This window comes from Ascidiella aspersa, chromosome 6 (assembly GCF_963924565.1).
Source record: "Ascidiella aspersa chromosome 6, kaAscAspe10.2, whole genome shotgun sequence".
Classification (NCBI taxonomy): domain Eukaryota; kingdom Metazoa; phylum Chordata; class Ascidiacea; order Phlebobranchia; family Ascidiidae; genus Ascidiella; species Ascidiella aspersa.
The window spans coordinates 28,863,775-28,887,369 of record NC_139452.1 but is presented as its reverse complement, the minus strand read 5'-3'; the positions used below and the strand labels follow the sequence as shown (position 1 = coordinate 28,887,369).

The following is a 23,595-nucleotide window of genomic DNA, read 5'->3' as shown; positions in this document are numbered from 1 at the left end:
ACCTACTCTTGAGTTCATCATATGTATTTCGTATGTGCTAGCTTCCAAACGCGCAGCCCGAATTCAAGTTTATACATTTAACCCATTATTTTAAGTGTAAATTATTAATTGACACTTGCTAAAAAATCAGAAAATTTTTTGTCACCAAAATGGTAAATTTTAGTCTAAACCAGTGATTCTCAACCTCTTTTATCCCTTGAACCCCTTTAACCGCTATTTAAACTCAATTCGCCCTGAGAAAAACAGTAGCTTTAGATATGTCAATGCGAAGAGATTAACTAAATCTCAAGTTTTTCATCTGCTATATTAGTACCAAATCATTAGCAATCTACTTTGCTAATAACATTTTAATGATAACACTGTGATCAGTCGTAGTTAATAATAAAGAGCACACATAGCGCATTGTGGCGTAATGATAAAGAACTGTACACATCAGTAAAAGTTTTTTCTTGCTTGCGAAAAAAGGCCGCATCGTTTAGATTTTGAATTGGCCTCTTTTTTGGTCAAATTCCAAATTCCACTCTTAAAACTTCAAAATTCTGCTTAAGTCTAAACGAAAATGTTTCTTAATCAGGGTTGGGCTTAAGCACTCGCCCGCTCGCCAATGCGAGTGCAAATCGCTCCTGGCGAGTGCTGGTTGACACCCACTCGCCCGATGGCGAGTGCCTTCGGCGAGAAATTTAATTAGTTGGTGTAACTGTAGGAAAACTTGTGTTAAGCACTACTACTAAGCGAAATATTACTTAGCGCCAGTTATTTCCCTAAACACTAAGACGCAAATACCTTCAACACTACACAAATAATGAGGTTGATCGAAGTCACGTTCGAAGCTCGTAATAGAGACTCTTTGTCCCGCTGTAGATCGTAATAAAGACTCTTTGTCCCGTTTTAAAAATAAACGTTTAACTGCAAACAATCAAAGACGTCATTGGACGTGCTATACAGCGTCTTCATCAGGATACTGACATATCATGTAAAGATATACTAACGTTTACGTATCGAAACTACAAGACAGGTAAACGATAACCCACAAAATGACCGCGCTAGGACGTAAATTTGAAGATGGCGTGCCCACATTTTTGGCGAGTGTTATTTCAACCGGGCGAGTGCTGATTGATAGTCGCTCGCCCGTCTGGCGAGTGTAAATTTTTGCTCAGGAACAACCCTGTTAAAGACAACCATTGCAACTTACTCATCAACTAGCGTTTCATGGAAATGATTTCTTTATTTTAGAAAATGACGTCAAAAAATGTTATTTATTGTTTATTTCAGCCAAGTTACGTGAAGCTGACGAGTCCCTTGACTTTAAATTGACTGAACATGAAGCTGGATTTTCAATCATCGCACAACTTGATGTACAAGTCACGGTTCGTAACCCGGAAAAAATCTTTTAGAGTTTTAAGCTCCTGTTCTTGGTCAAGTTTTAATTCGACTTGCGCACTTGGTCTTTTATAGTAATAATAACTCGATGCTGTTAAAATTTGCCTTGTGGTTATTTTCACTACGATAGCTTGGACTGTAACACTTCTGCCATATTTTCTTTCTGAAAATACGTTCTTAACAGCTAATAAATATGTGTAATTTTTATTTCTATTTTGACGCAGAAAGAGTATATATTAAAACCCGTACGAAGTGGGCAGTTATTAACTTTCACCTTATTTCTATTTTATTTTAAATAAGTAAACTGCTATAGTACTGTTTCAAATAATAAATCCTGCTCTATTCTCTACTATTTTATTTCTACGTTATTTTATAACCAGTTTAACAAATAACAATTTTAAACAAACAAGTTACTTTTGTTAACATCAAACAAACTTCATTTTTTTGGGAAAAAAAATAATTTAAAAAAACAGATAGCAATTGCCAATTCAAAACAGGAATTAAATATTATTATAAACTTATCATATTAATTAGATATTTTAATTTTTTTCCAGGTTACGGTTTCGCTAACTTCCACTGCGTTGAACAAATCCAAGCAAAAGGAGTCGAAGCAAGAAAGTAAAGAAATCAAGGAAACTAAAGAATCCAAAGATAAGGAAGAGGCGAAAGATGGTGAAAGTGAAGAGACTGAGCAAGTTGATGAAAAAGAAACTAAAGGTACATTTATTTGTATTTTTTTTGCAAAAATTAAATGGTGTTTACTAAACAGTAGCAACCCTATAGTAAATGTGGTAAACGAAACGTTTTTAGATGTTCCTTGTTCAGAGTATTTGTATTTGCGTTTAATCAGTTGAAGAAAGTGCATAGTCCAGCGTTAATCATTTTATATACATTAACAAATTAAATTCTCTAAATTTTAAACTAGTCATTTTTACAGTTCTTGCTTAGACAACTGTAATATATATATATAACAAAAACTCTTAACCCAGCGCTCATTATTTTATGACGGACTTTTGCAAACTAAATTTCTCTAAAAAAATGATTCGCTATTTTAACAAAATGAGAAGGTATATTTTCAGTTTTAACGCATTTTTCGATTATTTATTCACACCACACGCTCAACCTTAGTTGTTGTTTTATAACAGAAATAGAACTATTTTTCACTTAGGATCAGAATTTTTTTTTGTCGATTCTGATTAAGCAAAAAATATATCGCCCAACCCCGATTATTTTATGCTATCACTAAATCTTACTCCGTGTTACGATGTTAAGCACGCTGAACACTTGTTTGCCAAATTAAAATGTCACCTTGTTTATTTCAAGCGTGTGATACAAAACCACGATCACATTACATAAAAAATTCTCATCTAGCATTTTACTTGAAGACTGACTATAAGCATAAATGTAATATCATTCATCTTAAAGGCATATTTTGATGTCTTTATTCATCCCACTTGCAAAACTCTATGTTTTACTTTGTTTTTTTCTTGATATCAGAATTGCACAACTAGATTTATTTTCGCTTTTACAATAAGATTGGAAATAAAATAAGAGCATTTTAGTTTTTCCTAATTAGAGTTAAATTGGAATAAGTTCAATATATATTTTTCAAATTAGATTAGAATTGGAATAACGAATTGTTAAAAAAACGAGTTTCAACTAGAATTACATTTATTTATGCAAAGTCAATTTCATTTAAATCACGAATTATTCTAATAAGAATGTGAATGTTAAATATGTTGTGGTAATTTTTAAGGCTTTTAGTATAACGTATTCTTTTTGGACTGTAAAAATTACATAGAAGTCATTTCAACCAAAGAGTTTTATTTCAAATTCTTTGTTTTAACTCAGAGACTAGAAATGCGTTTGCAAAAGTAAATTTTTGATAAAAATCCTAATTAGATTGGAACTGCAACTAGAGCACACCAGCGATAAATCATAAATTAGATTAGAATTAGCCGCATTTTGCTCTAATTCATTGAATTAGAAAACTAGAATTATTATCTAGTTGTCCGAGTCTGTTAGGTTAAACCACATTTTTACCTTACATCATTTTTTTCCTCACAGACGGGGAACCCGCCTCCGCAGCCCCTCCAGCGGAAGAGTTGCCCGAAGGAATGCTCCCAAAACCACTTCTACTTGCTGCTTTGGCTCAACTCAGACACGCAAAATGGTTTCAGGTCGAATTTCTAATCCTTTTAATGATTTATCTTCGACCTAACTTCAAATCCATGTTCTACCGGGCTCGAAATTATGCAGATTTGCCTCAATTTTCTCGCCATTTGGGCAGAATATTTATTTGGCTGTAGGTTGCCCAGCAAAAGTCTTCATTGCAACAAAGTGAAGTAAACATGTGTCCATTACTAATACGTCTGCGTATCACCGAACGTTTTAAGTCCGCATTAATTCAGGATGATAAAAGTGTTTATCGAAACGTCCTTATCAAGATGATGCCGATAACTTGACCCATTGAAATTCATTTTCAAGCTACATTACAGATTCGTCCATAGTGTACCTAAGTTTTCAGTGCACTTTTCGAAGCCCGCTGAATGGGGTTAGTTATGACTTCTTGGTATTAGTTCTTTGTTTGGTCAATTGTAAAGGTCCTTAGCATATTTGGAGCAAAATTGATTAGTGGCATTGTTGAAAGCGTATGTGACATTTCTATGGTTGGATTGTGTGTTTAAATACAATTTATTGTAGGCTCGGGCAAGCCAGCAGGATTGTTGTATCGTGATGATCAGAATATTGAGGGATCTTAAACTTAGAGAGAAGACCTGGGCTCCATTGTCAAACTGGGTAAGAATTCAGTTATCTCTTAAGATGTTATTTTCGGGCTTGTTCTATAGCATTTAATTTCCATTTTGATTGATACGTTATTCTGCCATGTGAACGCCCATACAGGATATATATATGTTTTCGACTATAGTAAAAAACTGTTACTTGAGTGAGAGTCGAACTCGCGCCTATTTGATTTTTGGTAATCTAGATATATAACGGGCGAAATCTCACACGAAAGCTGTGAGCTTGTCAAACTCACTAAGCGATAGTGGCGTTAAAATGTAATCTTAGGTAACAGCACGAATGCATTGCGATTAAAGTACATTGGTTCTAAAAAGTTACTGTAAAACATATACGCAAATTATAAACCCCGTCAAAAAGTACATTACATTGACACTGTCCGATGAGCGGACACCTTGCTCTGCTTGGATATGTTCTGTCTTCATTCGCCTATGACAGAAAATTTGAAAAGCCATTTGTAAAAACAATTTCGTTGTGTTCCAGGCGATCGAGAACCTTGTTTACATCTCACTGTCGAGTTCCACCGAGCACATGGGTCACGGTGATGCATTCAGGCGGGTGTTCGAGGTGCTAGCTGGCGGAATCATGCTGCCAGGTTTGACATTATTGTTTGTTTTGTTGAGCAACCCGTTGAAATATATTACCCCTCTGATAAAATCGATGTCATAGCCATGTTTCAACAATAAAAATATTTTATATTTTAAGTCTGACTCCAACCTCCAGCCATGTTCTTAACATTTATTCAAAACGTCTAAAAAAAGGCAACGTGCTTATGTATGGGCTTTGGTATTCTTTCTACGCCTAACTACAACTGCCAGAAATTATGTAAATATTGAAAATCATGTCCGAATTTACTTTATGTTGTGTGTGGTGTCAACCTAATTTCCCCTGTTCATATTTCCCATTTTTTAGTTTTTCAGTCAAAATGCCTTGGTAACTCTTATATTGTTTCGCCACAGACCGCCCCGGTGTTCAGGATCCCTGTGAAAAGGAGAAGGTTGACGTTCTGGATTGCTGCACCGACCAACAGTTGGAGGAGATCACTCGCTTCTCGCAACATGTTCTACTCAAGATCGCATTCAGGCAGATCCACCAGGTATTACCGGTGAGAATTTATCGAAGAGGTTTAGTGCAGGGCTCCCAAGGCTTTTTAACATTAGCTTTCCTGGGTTATATAAAAAACAACGCTAACATCACTAGTGACTCACACCGAATAGAGTGTTAGTTACAAATTGTTAATAATTGACTAACTTAATCAGGGTTACAACACGTCTTTAAATAGTCTTTAAAAAAACGGTGTTTATCCAGAAGTCTTTGATGTGGTTACAAATCCAGTTTAAATATGCGTTTAGAACAGGGGTCGGCAACCTACGGTCCGGGGGCCGGATCCGATGTAATTCATCCGGCCCGCCGCCTCTTTGACAAATTAGACACGAGTCCATTTCACATACTTTTTGACTATTATAACAACGTAATTGCGAACATTTTTCGCGCTTCACGCGAATGTTCATTATATTTACGGGTTGTTTACGTCTTGATGCTGCCTTTTCAACGTAACGCAAAATGGGAAAAAGTATAAAAAACAAACAAACGCTTTTTTTCGCGATTTGCGCTAACACTTCACTGCCTCCTAAAATGTAATTAAACACGTTTTTAAGTGCAAAAAATATCCCAAGGCCCGCCTGATTCACAGTTCTAACATTTAAAAAACACAATTCTCAGTTATCATTTTGTGCGACCCGCAGAGATCTTTTTAGTTTGGTTTTGGCCCGCGACTAGAAAAAGGTTGCCGACCCCTGGTTTAGAAAGTCGTGTTTTTCAACCCAATTTTCAACCATTTGTTGTTGTGTTGACCTGGGCAGTTATACTGTTTTGTTTTCCATTTATATTTAAAAACATGGAGCGATACACTTTAAAGTCTTTGTTACCTATAAGTGTTTTTGGAAAGTCTTTGAATGTTACACCGAAAGCCTTCGCAGACTCACCGAATCAGTCGATTCATGATGCAAGCAAGGCAGGCTAGAAAAACAACTAGACTGTAGTGAGGTTCGAACTCACGACCTCTGGCTAACACATATATGTGTCTTTCAGTCTTTGAAATGCATAGTTGTCATTCCTTTCTTACGTGAAACATTTAAAATTCTAAGAAATTTAATCTGGAAACATCTAGATTTTTTTAAGGAGAAATCCAAACAATAATCTAAAAAGGTTTTTTGAAAATATCCAGTACATGTGGACAAAAAATTCAACATTTAAAGCTTTATGCCATATAAAATCTTGCATTCGCAAAAAATTAAACTTTTGAAATTACTGAAATATTTATCCTCGATAGCAAACCTGTCACCAATTTAGATTATACAATATTTGTTTACAATAATCTAAAAATTGTGCGGCAACCCTATATATTTTCGTGGACTCGTGTGTTTTTTTCTTCTTTTATGAATTAGTGGCGATTGTCTTATTTGTCGACCGTTATTTTACTTTTTCCTCAAGGTTCTCTTTAAAAAACCTTAAATATTTGACAAAATTATTTAAAGTGCAGTAGAAAAGTGCCGCCATAAAACCGATTCTTCAACCATTTGCTATTGTATTGCCTGTGCCATAATTACTGTTTTGTTGTGTGTTTTTCGGTCTTTAAATGTTCTTTTTTTATTTTATTATTAGTTTATTTTTGTTTTTCATTCAAGTCCATTGTGTATCAAATGTTTTTACATTTTTAAATGTCTTTACATTTTACATTAAAGTGTGTGGCAACCCTGTTCCCTGTACATTATTCTACTTTTTCTCCAGGTTCTCGGTATGGACAAGCTCTCTCCCCCAAGCATCCCACGTCCAGGAGTCCTCTCCTCCTCATCCCACCATCCTCCTCCCTCACAAGATCAGGAAGACCCGAACCTGAGGAAGCGAAGATTGGAGGAGAATAGTGAGGAGAATGTGGCAGAGAGTCCGAAGAGGTCGCTCACCGATGAGGAAGGTTGGTCATTTACGGTGAACTAAGCAGACTTGGATAACTCTTTTGCTTTTTAAAATTAGATTGGAATTAAATTTAGATTATTTCGGTTTTTCAAAACTAGATTAGAATTAGTCACATTTTGCTCTAATTCATTAAATATGAAAACTAAAATTATTCAGTATATTCAGGTCTGAAACTAAGGTTTAGCTTAAATAATTTGCAAGTGATTAAACTCCTTACGTCATTGTCCAAGCAAAGGTCCAATTCAAGTCAAAACCATCTCTATTCCCAGTCCAGTATTTTGCAATATAACTTAAGGTATAATACCAAGTAAATTTATTTACAAATATATTTAGTCCAAGTCAAGCTATTTGCAAAATAACTTTAGTCCAAGGCAAATCGTTTGCATTTGGTTTGTCAATATATTATAACAACGATTTATTAAAAAAAAAACATTTTAAAATAACTTGAAGTTCAAGTCAATCGTTTGCGAAAAATAGCCTTGTCTGATGTCGTTGTCCTAGAAAGTCAAGTCATTTACAAAATAAATTAAGTCCCAGTAAAGTCTTTTGTAAAATAAATTAAGTTCAATTCAAGTAATTTGCAAAATAACCTCCAAAAAGTTCAAAATCAAGTCATTACAGCGGTGTGTTACGAGTTATTACTAACAAACTTACTTTTAGGATAATTTAAAATGGTTTAGCGAGTGTATAATTATGCTTCTTCTGTTTTATTTTTGTTTTTAATTTGGCAAAAACCGATTAAATTACACATACCCCGGCAATTTGTGTCATAAAGCTTTTTCTTGAGGTTATTAGGACGATGATGATGCGTATTTTAAGCCAAATAATTATTTACCTTTATTTATTTTTTTTTATTTACGTCATTCAGACGCGGACACGCAGCAGAATCTCGCCGAACTCCGCATTTCGGAAAACACGGGCGACGATATAAACTCGGAAGAGGTCGAGTCGGCTCCAGAAAAATCCACCGAAACAATTCCAAAAACAGCAGAAGAAACCAATCAGGAGCCTTCGAACCTTCCAGAACAACTTGAAATCGAAACCTCGGCTGAACAGACGGAATCCATAGAAATCACAGCACCAGAGGGCGCTAACACGACACCTGAAGCGACCGACGAAATGACGTCATCATCATCATCATCGTAGTGAACTTGAAGATTTTATTTTTATTTGCTCTGTTCGAGCTGTGACACTTTTCTGCTATCTGGGGTTGACTGGTAACTATTTAGGGGTCCCGGGGTTTTTTAAACGGGGGAGGGTTTTTGTGGGAGGGTTAAAAAAAACTAAACGTGGCATATCTTACATTGGGCCAAAAATCTATTCGGAATTAGTGTAATTTTGGCTGGTTCATTTCCAAAGGTTCTCTTAGTTGTTACAACGTTTTGAAAAAAATGCTTTTTATTCTCTAGTCTCTTCATTTGTTTATGCAATAATGTGCTTTGTTACAAAGCAGGAAAAAAAGAAGCCTTGGTTTTAAACATAAACAAAAAACCAGAGACTTTTAACAGTAGACACACACTATACGGGGAGGGGGGTCATTTTCGGGGTATAAATACTCTTGTACATTAATGTATTATAAGTTTGTTTCGTTTCTATGTGCATTTAACGGGGAATAGACGAAAGTGCGCTGTATAAATTTGCGCCGGCGTAATTAATCAAAAAAGAAAGAAAAACTCGATTTCCGTATCCGAGAAAACAACCACACAAAATTACCAATTAAATAAATCAAAACAAGTTTTCAGCTGCATCCAGTAAATTGCAAACACCACTTTTGCTGCCAATGTTCAGGTTCTTGTTGTTGGAAAAGGCTTGTGTTCATGAACGATTTCAGATGATTCCTTCTATTTGCTGCTTGCGTTCAATATGGTTTAGTTGGATGGAAATAAATTTGTTTGACCTACATGCTCTTGTCTTTTTGTTACGGCCCTATAAAAGGGGGCTTTAATTACCCCAAACTAAACGTTTTACTTTTCAGATTATTATTGGTTGTGTAATTTAAGCTACTCATCAAATTCAACTGCATTCCTTAATTATGTGAGTCGAAAATTTAATTTTGGGCTACATCTTGTTTTGTCCTATTCATTTCAGTTTGACACGTTTAAGACCCTTTTTTAGAGTTGTACAGTTTGGGTTAGCAAACAATATTTCTTCCATTCAAATGAAAGTACAATTCTTTCACTTTCAGTAATATCATACTAATGCAGTATTGTTATTATATTTCATGTTTCTTAGGCTTCAGCCAAACGAGTTAAAGCTTTCAGCAAACGACTATTTAAAAACAATTCAAGAGAATATATGGTAGCTTTAAGATATATAAAGTAAAGAAGGCCATACTACAAATACAACTGTATCTACCAGACTCTTGTGCTGTATTGCGGTGGTTGAAAATATGTTTAACGCGAATACCACGAATCGCAATGTAATGTACACGACGATAGCTCATCTCATACCCACCCCTGTCTGACTGATAAAAGGGCATCGTGCACGCACACACACACACTCGCGCAAACCGCCGCCACCGCTTTATGGTAATTACCTGCTGATTGACCCGCAATTATACTGCTTTTCCACCTAGGTAACGCGATATTTTCAGGTATTTGAATGGTGGTATTGTCAGAAAGTGACAGCGGTGTTGTGTGAAGCTAAATGGAATGTTTTCCCCTTGAAACTTAGCGTCACTGGCAGTGTTCTTCCGCGGTATTATCGCGATATAGAGGTATTGTTCCGCGAAAACGCGATTTGTGAAGGGAGTATTTTAACTTGGGCGGTGGCAGATAAGGTAGATGCACGCAAAACCGGTTTATTTCGCGAATATACAAGGGCAGGTAAATATTTTACCGTGAATTACCAAAGTTAGCAATAGTAGTGTTAAAACCGAGCAGCTAGCACTTGTATAGACAACCTTAGCGTCTGAAGTTTGTAGACAAGCTTTCTTGGTTTTATGACGAAGCGGTATAAATGGTAGCGAGTGCCCAAATAAAATGGCGGCCTAGGCGAAACGACTTCTTGTAAATTTTCGTTCCCCGGCTTAACGTTTACGTATTTTTTTCAGAATTAAATAAAAAATGCTTTACACTTCGGCCGTTATTGGCGATAACACCTTAAAAGCACTGAACAGCTTTCGCCGAAACAACGTATTTTGCGACATAGTCATCACTGTTCAAGGCCAAAAATTTCCAGCTCACAAAGCCGTTCTAGCTGCAAACAGCCAATATCTTCGCCAGTGTTTATTAAAGCAAAATGTCAGCACCTTCAATCTCAACCTACAGCTCACGAATGCCAAAAACTTCGAGGACGTTTTGGAGTTTCTCTACACATGCAAGCTAGAAATAAATGAAAGCAAACTGGCGGAAGTGCTGATGATTGGAACGTTTCTGCAGATTTCCGAAATTTCAAACCTCACCTCTAAGTTTATGGCAAGTTTGCATAACCAGGATTGCACAAAAAGTGAGGCTTTACCCATTGAAGATGAACCAGCAGATGTTTTCTGTGGAAATTCAACTGATAGGCAACAACAATTGGTTGACGAAAGTTTGCAAGATGAATTTCCAAGCGTCAGTTTTGTGACCTCCACTTGTGAATCACAGGATTTAAGTCCCACTACAAATGATCTGCCGCAAGCTTTTATTCGATCTCCTTCGACAAGTGGAGACAATGTTAGCAGCAGTAGCAACAGAAATATAATAGAGATTGAAAGTCTCGAAGAATTTCCAAGTTCAAGTGAAAACAGGTCTCCTGGAATATTCACTGAACCAGCAAGGGTCACATTTCCAATTTCTCCTTTTGAATCAGCCGCCAAACGAAAACGCAGCGCGCCGAGAAAGGTTCCTCCAATCGGTCAAAGCGAAGTAATTTCAGATGACAATATTTATGCTTGTCATGGTTGTTACGCACCATTTGAAAATCACAAGGATTTTTTGTCGCATCAATGCAATACTTTAACCTGTAAATTTTGTGGACATCAGAGCAAATCAAGGCCATGTCTGGTTAAACATGAAAGAACACATACTATTGACAGAATTTATTGGTGCCCAATCTGTCAGGCAAACTTTACACGGCGCGACTCCCTTAAAGAACATTTACTCAAGCGTTCAAATGGTTTATGTGGTCATAAGATGATGGAAATGAATCTGGATGTCGACGGTATTCTCAAAGGATGTAAAAACCCACAAAACTTTGAGCAAGTGACACTTTTAGAAGAAGCACATTTCCAGTGTGAACATTGCCGAGACAGATTCAGCAGTTTTGGGGCCATGGAGTTACATTGTAAACAGGTGCATGAAATATCCATAGATAAAAGGTGCCCAATTTGTGGCCTGGTATTCAAACAGGATCTCTGGTTCAATAATCACCTGGAATACCACAGTCTCTACCCAGTTGAAATGCACAGTGCCGACAGCAAATCAGAAATATACAGGTTCATGTGCCAGTTGTGTGAAAAACAATTCACAAGCGAAGTTGAGTACGGGGTACACAAAGCTAAAAATTGCAGGGACAAATGCCGGTACTGTCCGTTTGTGTGCAACCTAAAAGTTCATCTGGAAAGACATGTTAGGACTCACACCGGAGAAAGGCCCTACCTTTGTTTTGAGTGCAATAAGAGTTATATGAGGCGGGATAATCTACTTACTCACCTCAAAACAAAACACCAGATGCAAATGCCAAAGTTTTGCCGCCTAGAACAACAGCCAACGGTGGTGCGAATTCGAGGGAGTGAAATCAAAATTCTCACCAACCAAATTGATGGGTCAAAACATTTGCATGCACATCCAAACAACAGTGACACTGAAGCTTATGTAAATCACTCTCGCTCGAATTTACAAGAGACTTTACCAATTGATGCCTTTTAAATTCTATATCTTTATAAATAGGTTTTAAAAAAAATTATATATATGTTTTAAAAATATTTGCAATAAATTCATTATTTTTTACGTCGTTTGGGTGATTTTAAAAGCATTTATAACTTTCCTACTAAATGTATATTTGCTATTCTTGTGCATTAGTGAAATGTATAAAGTTATTTGCCTTAGTTTTAAAAGCATTGTATAAATTCATGTTTTTTTAAATTTCAGTATAAATGTTGCAGTATTATCTATTTTTATTATCTATGACCAAAATAGAATCAAATTGAATGTAAAACAATGACAACAATTGTGGTTTTATATGTTAAATTAACATTTAACAATCTATTTTAGTTAAATGATAACTCTTTTTAGAAAGGTATATATACCAGTATCCCTGATTTTGTATTGTTTAAATCCAATGTATTTTCATTGAATTCTATATTCCAAGGCAAGTTAACACCAAAGTTTACAGAACTGGCCTCTTGGAAATAGACGCAAAAAAGATTATAACACTAAATTTAGGGCAGGCAAATATTTCTTATAATTATTTTTTAATTTCAGTTCAGCTGCTAAGTCTTTACGGGTGTTACAAGGTTATAAACTAGCACCACGCAAAAGGCAAAACGAGACGCGAGGTTAATAAGATCGTGCAGGTAGAAGCACGGCAAAATAAATCTTAAAGCAACGGGATACTACATTTATACGTTGGGCAACATATAGTTACGTGGTGGTTCCTTGACGCTGTTTTTGATGTCCAGGGACAACTAAAGCAATTGGCAATCCCTGGTCCTGGACGATTTATTTTGGGTATCTTAAAACGAAAGCAAAATATTTAAACTTGTCAAAATTATTCGCAACTAAAGTGCTATTTTCGTGTTTCACTGCGAGTGTAAGGACAATCTCGGATACTTACTTGGTAAACAAATCGAAACAATGTTTTAATTCAATCTACATAGAGCAATAATAGTCAAACATCAAATTAGGATAATCAAAGAGAATAAAATCGATAAGGTATAAATACCGCCTTGAAGAATTGTGTAATGTAGGTCGTGATTTCGCCGATCAACTTTGTAAATAAACTTTTTTTTTATTTTTACAAAACAGCAGTTTTATTGTGAGAGAAACCTGAATACCGCTGATTTTTGCGGTGAGTAAAAATTCTACACTTAAACAAATGAAACTCGTTCCAGTTGAGTGATAAAACCATGTGTTGGTTGACGAAAGGCAATCGTAATTCACAGCTAAAAATATTTCAAACCTTGGATTTCTCTGGATTCTGGCACACCTCTACATAATTCTCTTACCTTATTTTTAAATTGTTTAGCTAATTGAACTAACTCGCAGAATAAACAGGAGTGGGCATTTACAATTTGTTTATATCGGTATTGTAGAACTAAAACGCTTCGCACTTTGGCGCCGGTCTAGAATCCTACCACAACGAAACACCATTTGGGTTAGGGTACAGGTTAGCGTTTGGGTTAAGGTAGGTCAAGTATTATTATTAAATTTGGAATATAATAATACTTGACCCACCCACACCCAAACGCTAACCCGCATGCTAACTCAAATTTTGTGCGTTGATTTTAGAACTGTGGTAGGATTCTAGACCAGCGCCCGCACTTCTTGCATAGCCACTATTAACTAGCTATAGATACCGGTATGTGATATGTGGCATTTTATTCCGATTCCCGATATTTTAAGCAAAAGTACCGAAATTGCATAACAAGCTTAATGATTATGGTTAAGGTAAAACCAGTGCATTTAATACTAATTTTTAAGGTTTAGGCCAAAATTTGCCTAATTGTGTTACGAACATAGTATCTATCCAGTCTGCATTCTTTGGCAGGTGCACACTTGAATTAGTAACTTGCATACTTAAATTTAATAAATAAGGTTGATTTGCGCTAGATTGCCGAACTTCACGTGTGTATAAAAAAAAACCTTGATTGCACTCCTTAAAATTTGGTGCTGCACACATAAGTTCTAGGAGTAGAGTTCCAACTTGGTATGTACGTTTGATCAATGATACTATAATACATCATTGGTTTGATTGCAAAGTTTGATCAGAGTCAAAGTATCTGGCACAGATGTTATCAGTTAGTATCTGATATTGACAACATTGAAACTTAGGATATTGCACGGGGCCAGATTGGAAACTTTGGATTTTGTGATTTTGCAGCTTAACATTGCGCGGCTGTAATAACATTTCCTCCCAAATTTGCACGGCTGTAATAACGTTATTTGTAAAATTTGCACGGCTGAAAATGGAGTACTATACTGAAAACCGTTAGCGCGGCGAAATCTTGGCGCGTTTAAGCGATTTTTCGCGGCTGACCGCATTTTACGTTAATTTTACATGAAATGCGGGGCTGAGTGGGAAACTGCATGAGCGATTTGTCCCCCGCGCAGGCCTTAGTTTCCAACCTGGGGTGGGGGAGATGTTAAAGCAGACTAAAATTTAGTAGCTAATAAAAATATTCTTTAGACATTCCTGTCTTCATCAAAGTCAGTCATTTGAAAGTTCTAGACATTTATTGGAAAAATATATTTCATCACAAAAGGCATCATCAGTCTCTTGTTCAAATAGAATCTTATAAATGACCAACTTTGATAAATTTGAATATTTGCTCGCATTTGAAGCCATTCGTCTTCATTTCTGTGGAAGGGCGTAAAAGCATTTCAAACACAAAAATATTGTTATATTTTTAAATTGTTTGAGTATTGTTGTGCAGTATATAATAGTTTAAATTTGTCATATGTAAATCTGTTACAGATTGTCTTTGTGGGATTGTTTAACAGATTAGTGCAAAATATTTCAACATGTCATTTGTAAAAGCCCAAAAAGCAAGGCAAAAGCCCCATCGGGAAAGAGCTCAGCCATCGGAACGCGAATCCCTTGGCTTTCTCGAAAAGAAAAAGGACTACAAAAAACGTGCCAAAAACTACCACAACAAAGAGAAACAGCTTAAAGCCCTACGCAAGAAAGTACAGGCCAAAAATCCAGATGAATTTTACTTTAAAATGATCCACAAAAAGATACAGGATGATGGTGTGCATTGGCTAGATGATGAGAAACCTGAAGAGACACTGACTGCTGCTCAAAAGGCACTTATGGAATCTCAAGACTTAAACTATGTTAAGTGGAAGCTTCAAATCGAGAAACAAAAGATAAAAAGGCTTTCAAAAGACATTATTTGCGACCACAAAGATTCGCCGAAAAAACAGCACATTATTTTCGTTGACAAAGACTCTGACCGTAAGGACGATTCTGATAACGATGAAAAGTATAAATTGAAAATATCGACCAATCAAAAAAAGCGAAAAACTGAAATTGAGCAGCGCAAAGTTCGAGTTAAAGAACTTCAAGCGGTTGTGGATAAAATGACCACACAGCGTAATATTAGCTTTGACAAGTCAAATGAGCGCAAACTGGTAAAAAGTGAAGATAAAGACAGTGCTGCTATTTACCAGTGGAAGCCACTGAGAAGCAAATAAAACGTTTTTTGTTTAAATAAAGTTTTGTATAATATTTACACCAGCTTTAAAATTTTATTTTTTTTCACAATTCACAATATCACAGTTCATAAAGATAAACGTTGAATCTTTCTGAGGCTTGTATCAAAGAAGTAAAACATTTTTAGTTTTATTAAAATGCAATGTATATTATATTAGGGTTTCAAGCAATAACTTACGCTTTTTCAATAAGTTAGAATTTCAATTTTTTTACATTATGTTTTTTTGCATAATACCAAAAATATCCAAGGGACCAAAGTATATGAAAATAAGTTTGATGTTCCTTAGGATTGTAATGATATGTTGTTGCTATATATTTTTGTTGCATTTGCAACCGTAAGTTAAATTGTGGAATGATATTTTCTTGCAGAGTTGGTTATGACCTTTATATAACACAATGTCATTTACTCTAAAATATGATCCAAATCTGCCAAGACAGTCTCTTATCGAGTTTACCAATGCAACACCCAAAGATGATGCTGAGTTTAAGTATGGACTTTATCAAGACAAAAGGCAAAGTAATCCGCGCTTCTGCAAAAGACGTATGCTCATGGTAGAAACCGAACACCTCACATACGCAGGCAACAACTATGAAGTTAAAGACCGTTATCCGCATGCCAAGAGAAACGTGGTGGCTTTACTCAATAAATCCACTGGAATTGCTCAAGTTTTTGATACCGACTGTTATAAACTTTCACCTATTCTTCCCTACAATCAAGATGACAGCAGTAGTGATGAAGAACAAGTTAAAGAGCAGTTGAAAAAAGACGATCGCTCTTTCACAGCGAAGCAGGATGATTTAACTGAGGTTTTCGGCAGTCACAAGCGCAAACAAGCTCTTGCCACAAGACAGAGAAACAAGGGAGCAGATAGCACAACCGCGGTGACGAAATCTATTGAGACCATGCTGGAAGATGGAAGTGTAACTGTTAATGAAAATGAGGAGGACTTTAACAAGGTACATTCGATCCTTCCGTGCATTGCTAACGCTTCTGCTGTGGAAGACGTTTACCCATTAACTAAACTCATTCCTGGAGAAGTAAGCTTATCATTGATAGATGAAGCAAAGAAATTTATTCATCCCTCCAAGCAAACTATGCTGGATTGGCAAGAAGAGGGCAGTGTCCTTGGTTCTATGTACATTTTAAGTCATGCAAGACACCCGATACTGGCAGCAACCCAGAATGAGCAGGTTTATGAAGAATATGCGTGTTGTCTACAACTAATGGTCTGTCTTATTAGAACCTTTAAAATGAGAAGTTCGGAATTCAGGAGGAGACAAATTTTTGATGATCTTCCAGAAACTGCTCGAGAATGGATTCTAAAAACATTTTTTCTTGGCACCAATAAAGATCGTAAAATGCCAAATCGAATGAAGGACAAATGCCTGGCTTATGCCACGGTCTTGGCCTGGCATATTGATACATTTTCTTTTGACGTTGATATGTTTAAGAACTCATTTTTTATTTCTACTGCCAAAGTTTCAACAATTGTTCGAGCTCTCGGTGGTTTAATTAAAACATCAACATCCGGGGGAGAAAAAAAATCGGTTGCAACCTTGAGTCTTCCTTTACAGTTCCCCAAAATGCAAAGAACCAAACGGCGGTGATTGGTTGCTTTGATATTAATCATTTCAAGGGATTTGTTTATTTTTTCGTTTACAACTATGTGCCCATCATTTAATTTTTGTTGACCCAATAAAAAAATCCTTTTTTCAGGGTGTGTTGGTCAATCAGTGTCTTTATTTAGAAAGGTTTGCATTCATAACGTGTAGAATAAAGTTTTCAGAAGTATACAAACTTTTAGGTATTTTAAAAGTTTATTTCAAGTGGATAACAGTGCACATCGGGATTTTGGGAATTTTTTCAATCAATATTATTTAGTCTGTTATAAAACAAGAAATGCGTCAAATGTTGTTCTGTGAAAATAAAAAAACAAGGACGCCAAAAAATCAAAAGGTTACATTTGTCAAGGTCATGGCAAAGTTAGTTTACTTTCATTTCGTCGATTTAGTAAAACGTTGTCATTTATTTAGTTATAGTTTTTACAGAGTTTATACTGAAGTTTAAAGGGTTATGTAATGCGAATAACTTCGTTAAATAATAAAACATTTATGACGACCTTGAAATCAACTTTAAAAATTAGTTTTCTGCATTTCCGTGTTAAATTTCTATGAAATTATTTACTACCAGGCATGACGTCATTTCGATTGTCGGCCTTGCAGTCAGCTGGAAGATATGTAAACAAACCTTCTTTTTCGGTTTGTTGTTAATGTTGGTTAAATTTTAAGACGGATTATGCAGTTGAGGACGCTTCGCGCAATTATCACTAGACTTGTGTCGTTAATCTTTCCAGGTTGTGGATTTTTAAGTTTAATGCAATTAGGCGGAACTTTCAACTGTTGACATTTTTAAATATTTGTAAAATGCAACTTAAAAAGTCGGTGAGAAATTAAAAAGTGGATTTGTTAGTTTCATTTTAATATGGTTTATTTAGTTCTGTTAGCTTCATGCAACGAATGGTAGACTTATATTGGCAATGAGTGCAGTAAAATAATTGTTAGGTTTTAAAGTAAAGCGGAACTTTAATTGTAGAAAATTTAAATAATCTTTTCTGTTTTTTTTCCGTAAAATGCGACTTTGTTTTTTTTTAAATGATTGATTTTAAAGGAATGTTAGTCGTGCATTGCTAATTTTTGCAGAAAAATTATTTTTGAATTTAATAGAACTTTGAACTGCTGAAACATTTTAAAGATTTGTAAAATGCTACTTGCGGATGTTTAAAAGTAGGTTAGTTGGTTTTACTCCAAGTTGACTTTTGCAGTAATAATACCTTTGTGCAATAAATGTAGGCTTTGATTGTTAATAAGTGCAGTAAAATGAATAAAAAATGTAAAAAACTAAGCAGAACTTTTAACTGTGGAAACAAAAAAATGCTGCTTATAGAAATGTACAAGCATGCTGCCTTTAGATATTAGAAATGGGCCAGTTATTTTATTCTATGATTTTTTGCGGTTAGGAAAAACCTTGCAAAAATTCAAAGTTATTCCGAAACCAAGCAGCAACATTTTTTATTATCAGGTTTTTTCTTTAAATGCTAGATAGAAATATCCAAAAATGTTGCTTTAAAATAATGTCAAAATGTAGTTTCATTTAATTTGTTATGTTGATGTACAAGCTAATAGGCCTCTATATACCTATTTTGATTCTAATTTCAGTACATCATGTTTTCAGTTTTACCAACCAATTGCAAAGGTAATGTTTGTTGATTGTAATTTGTACGAAAAAGTTTGTTCATATTACGAATGACTAGTTTTACCTGAAGCTTTGTGTTCAACCATACACGTTCAACAAAAGACCCTATAAAACAATGGATAGGGTCATTGCAAAACTCCAATGGATGGATTACCTTAATTTTACTTGGATGAAAGAATTCCTGGATAAAAGTCTGCACGAAAGATCTGCTGTTGATCAATTGTACGATGCCCTGTTAACATGCAAAGAAATATCGCACGTGTCTGATTCTGGACATTTGAATCAAGATCCGCATTTGTCAGATTTTGAGAAAGAATTTCCAACTTGCGAAGAACAAAAGCACTACATTAACACCCTGTTAGAAAATCAGGTATTTCTTGACTAGTTTAAGACAAATTATAAAATCAAATAAACCCCCACATCAATTTAAAGAAAAAGTTTTTCAATTTTATTACTAGTTGATAAGTAAATATTTAAATTGCAGTAAATTATAATAGCATGTCATTCCTATTTATATAGTTATTAGTGTAGTTATGCTTATGATTTGGGTTGTTGCTAAAAATGTGACAGTAATAAATGGAATGCAATTAAAATGGTATTTGTTTTTCATAATTTTAATGTCAATTGTACTGTTAACACCCTTAAACTTGACCTCCAATAATTCAATAGTTCTGTGTTACTAGTTTGTACTCGGTCAAGCGGTTTGTGAAGAATCCCTATTTGGGAAGTTTCTCAAGAAGCGTCTTACTATTTTGCAACGTCTCTTTTACGCTTGTTCCAACAAATATCATAACCAAAAGGACCAGAAACAGGTTTGTATATACACAAATGTTTTGTCATGTATTATATGGGTATTTTAAATAAAGAACTAAGCAATTATTGAGAAATTTAAGTTTTAAACAAAAGAAAATAAAAAATATTTAAATTGCAATAATATTTGATAAGAAAATAGAAATAGACCAAATGTATAAGTAAATCATTTGGTTTGGCTACTTAGTACCTGTTTAATTGTCTACACTTTGTGCCTATGTAGGTTTGGTAAAGTAATGTGTTGTGTAGTATATGCATGTTTTTTGCGCAAGGATTATTTTTTATTTGATGATGGCTAATAAAATGTATATATTTATGTTGTGTTTTATTTGTTGCGCAGTCTTCCAATGAAAATGGATCCTCATCTGACGCAGGAAAACAAATTTACAATAGCTTGGTTCAGACGACAGACAAAAGCAAATCTGGTTCAGATGCTCTCATTGAAATGGGTTTGTGCCTTACAACATTAAAAAAACATATAAATATTCTGCCATCTATTTTTTTACGGTGTTAGAATAATTATTTTCTGAGGCAACAAAATTAATTTATAGTTGCAAAATATGCACTTCAAAAATATTCAATTTGCTCTGAGGTTACATGTTTTTTCGTAAATTCTTAAAATTTTTGGTAAAATTACAATTGGATGGTTGTTTGATTTGTTAAAGAAATTAGACTGCTTTCAATTTTTAGGTGTAAGCATGTTGTGGGATTATATATTTAACTCATTGTAATAATGAAAAATTACAAAAAAATTATTTGTTGTTTAGGCATTCGTACAGGTCTTCGTCTTTTGTTTACTTTAATCCAGCACAGTTGGTCTGAACCATCGCTGGCCTCTGCCATTTGCACTGATGTACTTCACACAGCTTTTGATGTCGTCAATAATCTGCCTCCATTGTCACTGTCAGATGAAAGCAAAATCCCAGACATGGGATTGGATTGCCTTCAACAGGTAATTATATTATCTAAATATATATGTGTGTGTTTAAGTATGTCTGAAATTTGACATTTTGTTCTATACTAATATCCAATATTTTGGACAAAAAGTTATGGAATCTGATACCAAATGAGTTCATGACTTTGTTCAAATTATCAAAAAAAGGATTGCAAAATCTAGGCTAAAATTTCTTAATAATTTGGTATAGGCCCCCATCCAATATTATTAGACATCCCTATATATATATATATATATTAATGTGGTGTATGTTTACTTTCCGGTAGTAATCTAAAAAAATCTGATTCCCATATATATAAATTAATAATGTAAACTCAAGTTTACTAGTTTGTATTGCATGCCGGTCTTTCGTTTATGTTTTTAATAACAATAATATATATTTTAGTTTTTACGTAACACAGGATAAATTAAGTTAAATAGCTACATGTAGTAATGGTTAACCACAACCTGAAAATTTTTTTAGCACAAATTTTATGTTAAAGTTTTGTCAAGAACCATTGAATTTCCAGGTTTGTGACTTCCTCAAAAACATAATCTCATCGGAGTCGACCGCTAATGCTGCTTCGCGCAAAATCTCCTGCGAACTCTTGCTGATGTTGGCTTTTCAAAGAGGAACCTTGCGACATTTGCTTGACTGGATTGATATGGCCCTCGAGGTTTCGGCAAGCAACCATACAGGTACATTTCGCAAATTTATCGACTTTGAAACAGCATTTAGAATCCGTGTTCGCTCAGCTTAAATATATACAAAAAAGTGTGTTGTAACTCTTAGAGTACACTTACCTGAGTTAGTTTAAAGTTTAATTTGTTTTAGGCTGTAAATGTTGTTATAAATCTATTTTTCTGAAACAGTTAGGTAATAAAAGTAGTCTCTACTCAGTAATGCATATGGTAAAACTTGCAGTATAGCAACAAAACAGTTAACTATTGCTGTATCTCTGTATGGATTGACAAATTTTGTAATGTCAGTTTGAAACACTAAATGCTCATAAGGGAAACAATTTTTAAAGTTCTATAATTATGAATATGAGAATAATGAATATTAAAGTTGTTTTACTTATTTAGGAGCTGATGATCTTAAGCAAGGTCGAATATTGTCCAAGAAAATTCTACAAAATATTCTGGAGACAATTTCCAGCCAAATGGTGTGTATTATTCTAATGTTTTTGTGTTGAATATCAAACATATATTTTCTTACACCAGGGGCTACCAAGGAAACCTGAAAAAATATTTTGCAATATACAGTTTATAGTGGCGCCCCTTAGTTTGGTGGACCCTTTCTTACACAGGTTTTAAAGGTGTCATGTACTGGATTTAAAAAGTTTAAACAAACAATTTTTTACATTTTTCTTATCTGTAAATATTGGCAAACTGTTTTTCCATTTAGCTACTAGGTTCAGTGGCTGTGCAAAACAATAGTATACCATATTGTGACGAACTGTCAATAGTATAGCAAATTTACAGTTCGCTTGTGCAAAATCATGAAGCGACATCTCTTTTGACTCCACATTTATTAAAAAGTGTTAACATTTACCACTGTAATTTATTGGAGAAGTCCTATAAAATCGAACTAGTTTTGCAATTTCTAAATTTAGACCCCCCCAAAAAATTAGGTTTTAGGTTTAAACCTCGTTTCCCTACTTTTAAGTCTACAAAAAGCAACCTGCTGCATGACCACAACAACCCAGAGAACCATGTGTTCGTGAAAGAATCGGCGCTGGCTCTGTTTGAGAATCTTGTCACCATGGCTCACGACTACGCACGATCCTGCAGTGATAATGAAGTCAAATGGTAGGCATTTTGTATTCTATAATTCAAATATTGAATGTTTTATGATGTTGTGCTTTTCTATGAGTTATGAATCACGCTTCAGTTTTGTCATGGTTGTATTAATTGCGATTTTAAAATGGTTTGGAGTCCATCGTTAAAATCGTAAAGAAATGTTCAAAGATTTTGTAATATAGTCAAATTGCTGTTTTAATGTACTCCTATATATGATTAAAAATTATTTTTTCCCAATTTTGTAAGTTAACTTAGCATTGGTATGCCACCCAAATTTTTTTTTCACTTGTAAGATCGAGCATTAGGTTACAGTTGTTTAACTATTGTATGGATGTTTCAGTAAGATTAGTGTATAAATGCTAAAATTTAGATTTATATATAAATATATATATATATATATATAATTCAAAACATTTTTTAACAATAAAATGCTCATTTGGTGTGGATTTTCCACACAAAATGGACCTTATTTCTCAATTGAAATCCCAGATAGCCACAAAAGTGTGTGTTATGCTGAAATCTCTAAACATGTGTATTGTGACTTAGTGTCCAACGCACAAACTCCGAAGCTTTCGGCTGGGGAAGCAACAGCAGCCACCAACTTGCTGAGACATCGGCTGACAAAGTTCTCATTCCTGGAAAAGTTGATAGCTTTTGCAACTCGCAGCTGGTAGGCGTTTTTTATTGTATATACCTATGTATCTGTCCCCTGTGTGCTATTTGTGAACAATAAACCTCAAGGGAAACTTTTAGGTTTGTTAAATATTTTTTTAAGTTAATTTACCATTTTTGTAAACCTCAGATTAGTTTAAATGTTATTAACTCTTAGGAATTTTCTCATAATATCTGACAATATCCATCCAACACCAAATTAATAAAATAATTTTAGCCATGATTTCCTGTAGACCACTCCAATTTTTTCTTAAAAATGACATGTATCTAAAATAGTGTTGTTGACAACTTGACCAAAGTAAACTTCAATGCTAAAGCAAATTTAGGCCTAATAATGTAGACAAACTTGCTTTTGAATGTTCAATCAAACCTTTTTAAGCATAGTTATGATGTTATTTGGTATAGGATTGGATCGCAATACTTTTGTCATAAATATCGCATATTGTTATCAATAATAAAATGTCTAGTGCCAGACATCACTAAGAGTAATACATGACATTTTGTATGTCTAACACAAATATGATTTTAAAAATTTACGATACCTAAAAAAAATTGATCAGCATAAACAAAGTGTCCAAATAGTCTAAAACTAAAATTGTTGAAATAC

The 23,595-nt window shown here is 34.6% G+C and overlaps 5 protein-coding genes across 5 annotated transcripts in view; all 5 read left to right on the top strand.

Moving 5' to 3' along the window:
* The window catches only part of LOC146141164 (uncharacterized), a 28,416-nt gene extending 19,366 nt beyond the window's left edge, over nt 1–9,050 (top strand). The window contains exons 24-31 of the mRNA XM_083392828.1: nt 1,273–1,367; nt 1,935–2,097; nt 3,448–3,560; nt 4,084–4,179; nt 4,666–4,777; nt 5,142–5,287; nt 6,973–7,156; nt 8,027–9,050. Of these exons, the coding sequence (XP_083248954.1) occupies nt 1,273–1,367; nt 1,935–2,097; nt 3,448–3,560; nt 4,084–4,179; nt 4,666–4,777; nt 5,142–5,287; nt 6,973–7,156; nt 8,027–8,304 (1,187 nt within the window). The 3' untranslated portion in view covers nt 8,305–9,050. The remainder of the gene's footprint in view (nt 1–1,272; nt 1,368–1,934; nt 2,098–3,447; nt 3,561–4,083; nt 4,180–4,665; nt 4,778–5,141; nt 5,288–6,972; nt 7,157–8,026) is intronic.
* Nucleotides 9,051–10,214: 1,164 nt separating this feature from the next.
* Nucleotides 10,215–12,291, top strand: LOC146141163 (zinc finger and BTB domain-containing protein 8A-like). The gene has a single exon (XM_083391924.1). The coding sequence runs from the start codon at nt 10,224–10,226 to the stop codon at nt 12,006–12,008; it is 1,785 nt and encodes a 594-aa protein (XP_083248050.1). The 5' UTR covers nt 10,215–10,223; the 3' UTR covers nt 12,009–12,291.
* Nucleotides 12,292–14,765: 2,474 nt separating this feature from the next.
* Nucleotides 14,766–15,515, top strand: LOC146141162 (putative U3 small nucleolar RNA-associated protein 11). Its single transcript, XM_083391706.1, has one exon. It carries the CDS (start codon nt 14,823–14,825, stop codon nt 15,495–15,497), a length of 675 nt encoding a protein of 224 aa, XP_083247832.1. The 5' UTR covers nt 14,766–14,822; the 3' UTR covers nt 15,498–15,515.
* A 330-nt stretch (nt 15,516–15,845) lies between these two features.
* Nucleotides 15,846–17,224, top strand: LOC146141161 (DNA-directed RNA polymerase I subunit RPA49-like). The gene has a single exon (XM_083391705.1). The coding sequence runs from the start codon at nt 15,913–15,915 to the stop codon at nt 17,122–17,124; it is 1,212 nt and encodes a 403-aa protein (XP_083247831.1). The 5' UTR covers nt 15,846–15,912; the 3' UTR covers nt 17,125–17,224.
* A 1,529-nt stretch (nt 17,225–18,753) lies between these two features.
* Nucleotides 18,754–23,595, top strand: part of LOC146141160 (putative E3 ubiquitin-protein ligase HERC1) — a 78,102-nt gene continuing 73,260 nt past the window's right edge. Inside the window, exons 1-8 of the mRNA XM_083392827.1 lie at nt 18,754–19,139; nt 19,453–19,581; nt 19,920–20,028; nt 20,347–20,531; nt 21,044–21,212; nt 21,603–21,679; nt 22,183–22,325; nt 22,863–22,986. Coding sequence (XP_083248953.1) covers nt 18,885–19,139; nt 19,453–19,581; nt 19,920–20,028; nt 20,347–20,531; nt 21,044–21,212; nt 21,603–21,679; nt 22,183–22,325; nt 22,863–22,986 — 1,191 coding nt within the window. The 5' untranslated portion in view covers nt 18,754–18,884. The remainder of the gene's footprint in view (nt 19,140–19,452; nt 19,582–19,919; nt 20,029–20,346; nt 20,532–21,043; nt 21,213–21,602; nt 21,680–22,182; nt 22,326–22,862; nt 22,987–23,595) is intronic.

Coding starts and splice junctions, on each gene's coding strand:
- LOC146141163 (XM_083391924.1), top strand. CDS start 10,224: ATGCTTTACACTTCGGCCGTTATTGGCGATAACACCTTAAAAGCACTG.
- LOC146141162 (XM_083391706.1), top strand. CDS start 14,823: ATGTCATTTGTAAAAGCCCAAAAAGCAAGGCAAAAGCCCCATCGGGAA.
- LOC146141161 (XM_083391705.1), top strand. CDS start 15,913: ATGTCATTTACTCTAAAATATGATCCAAATCTGCCAAGACAGTCTCTT.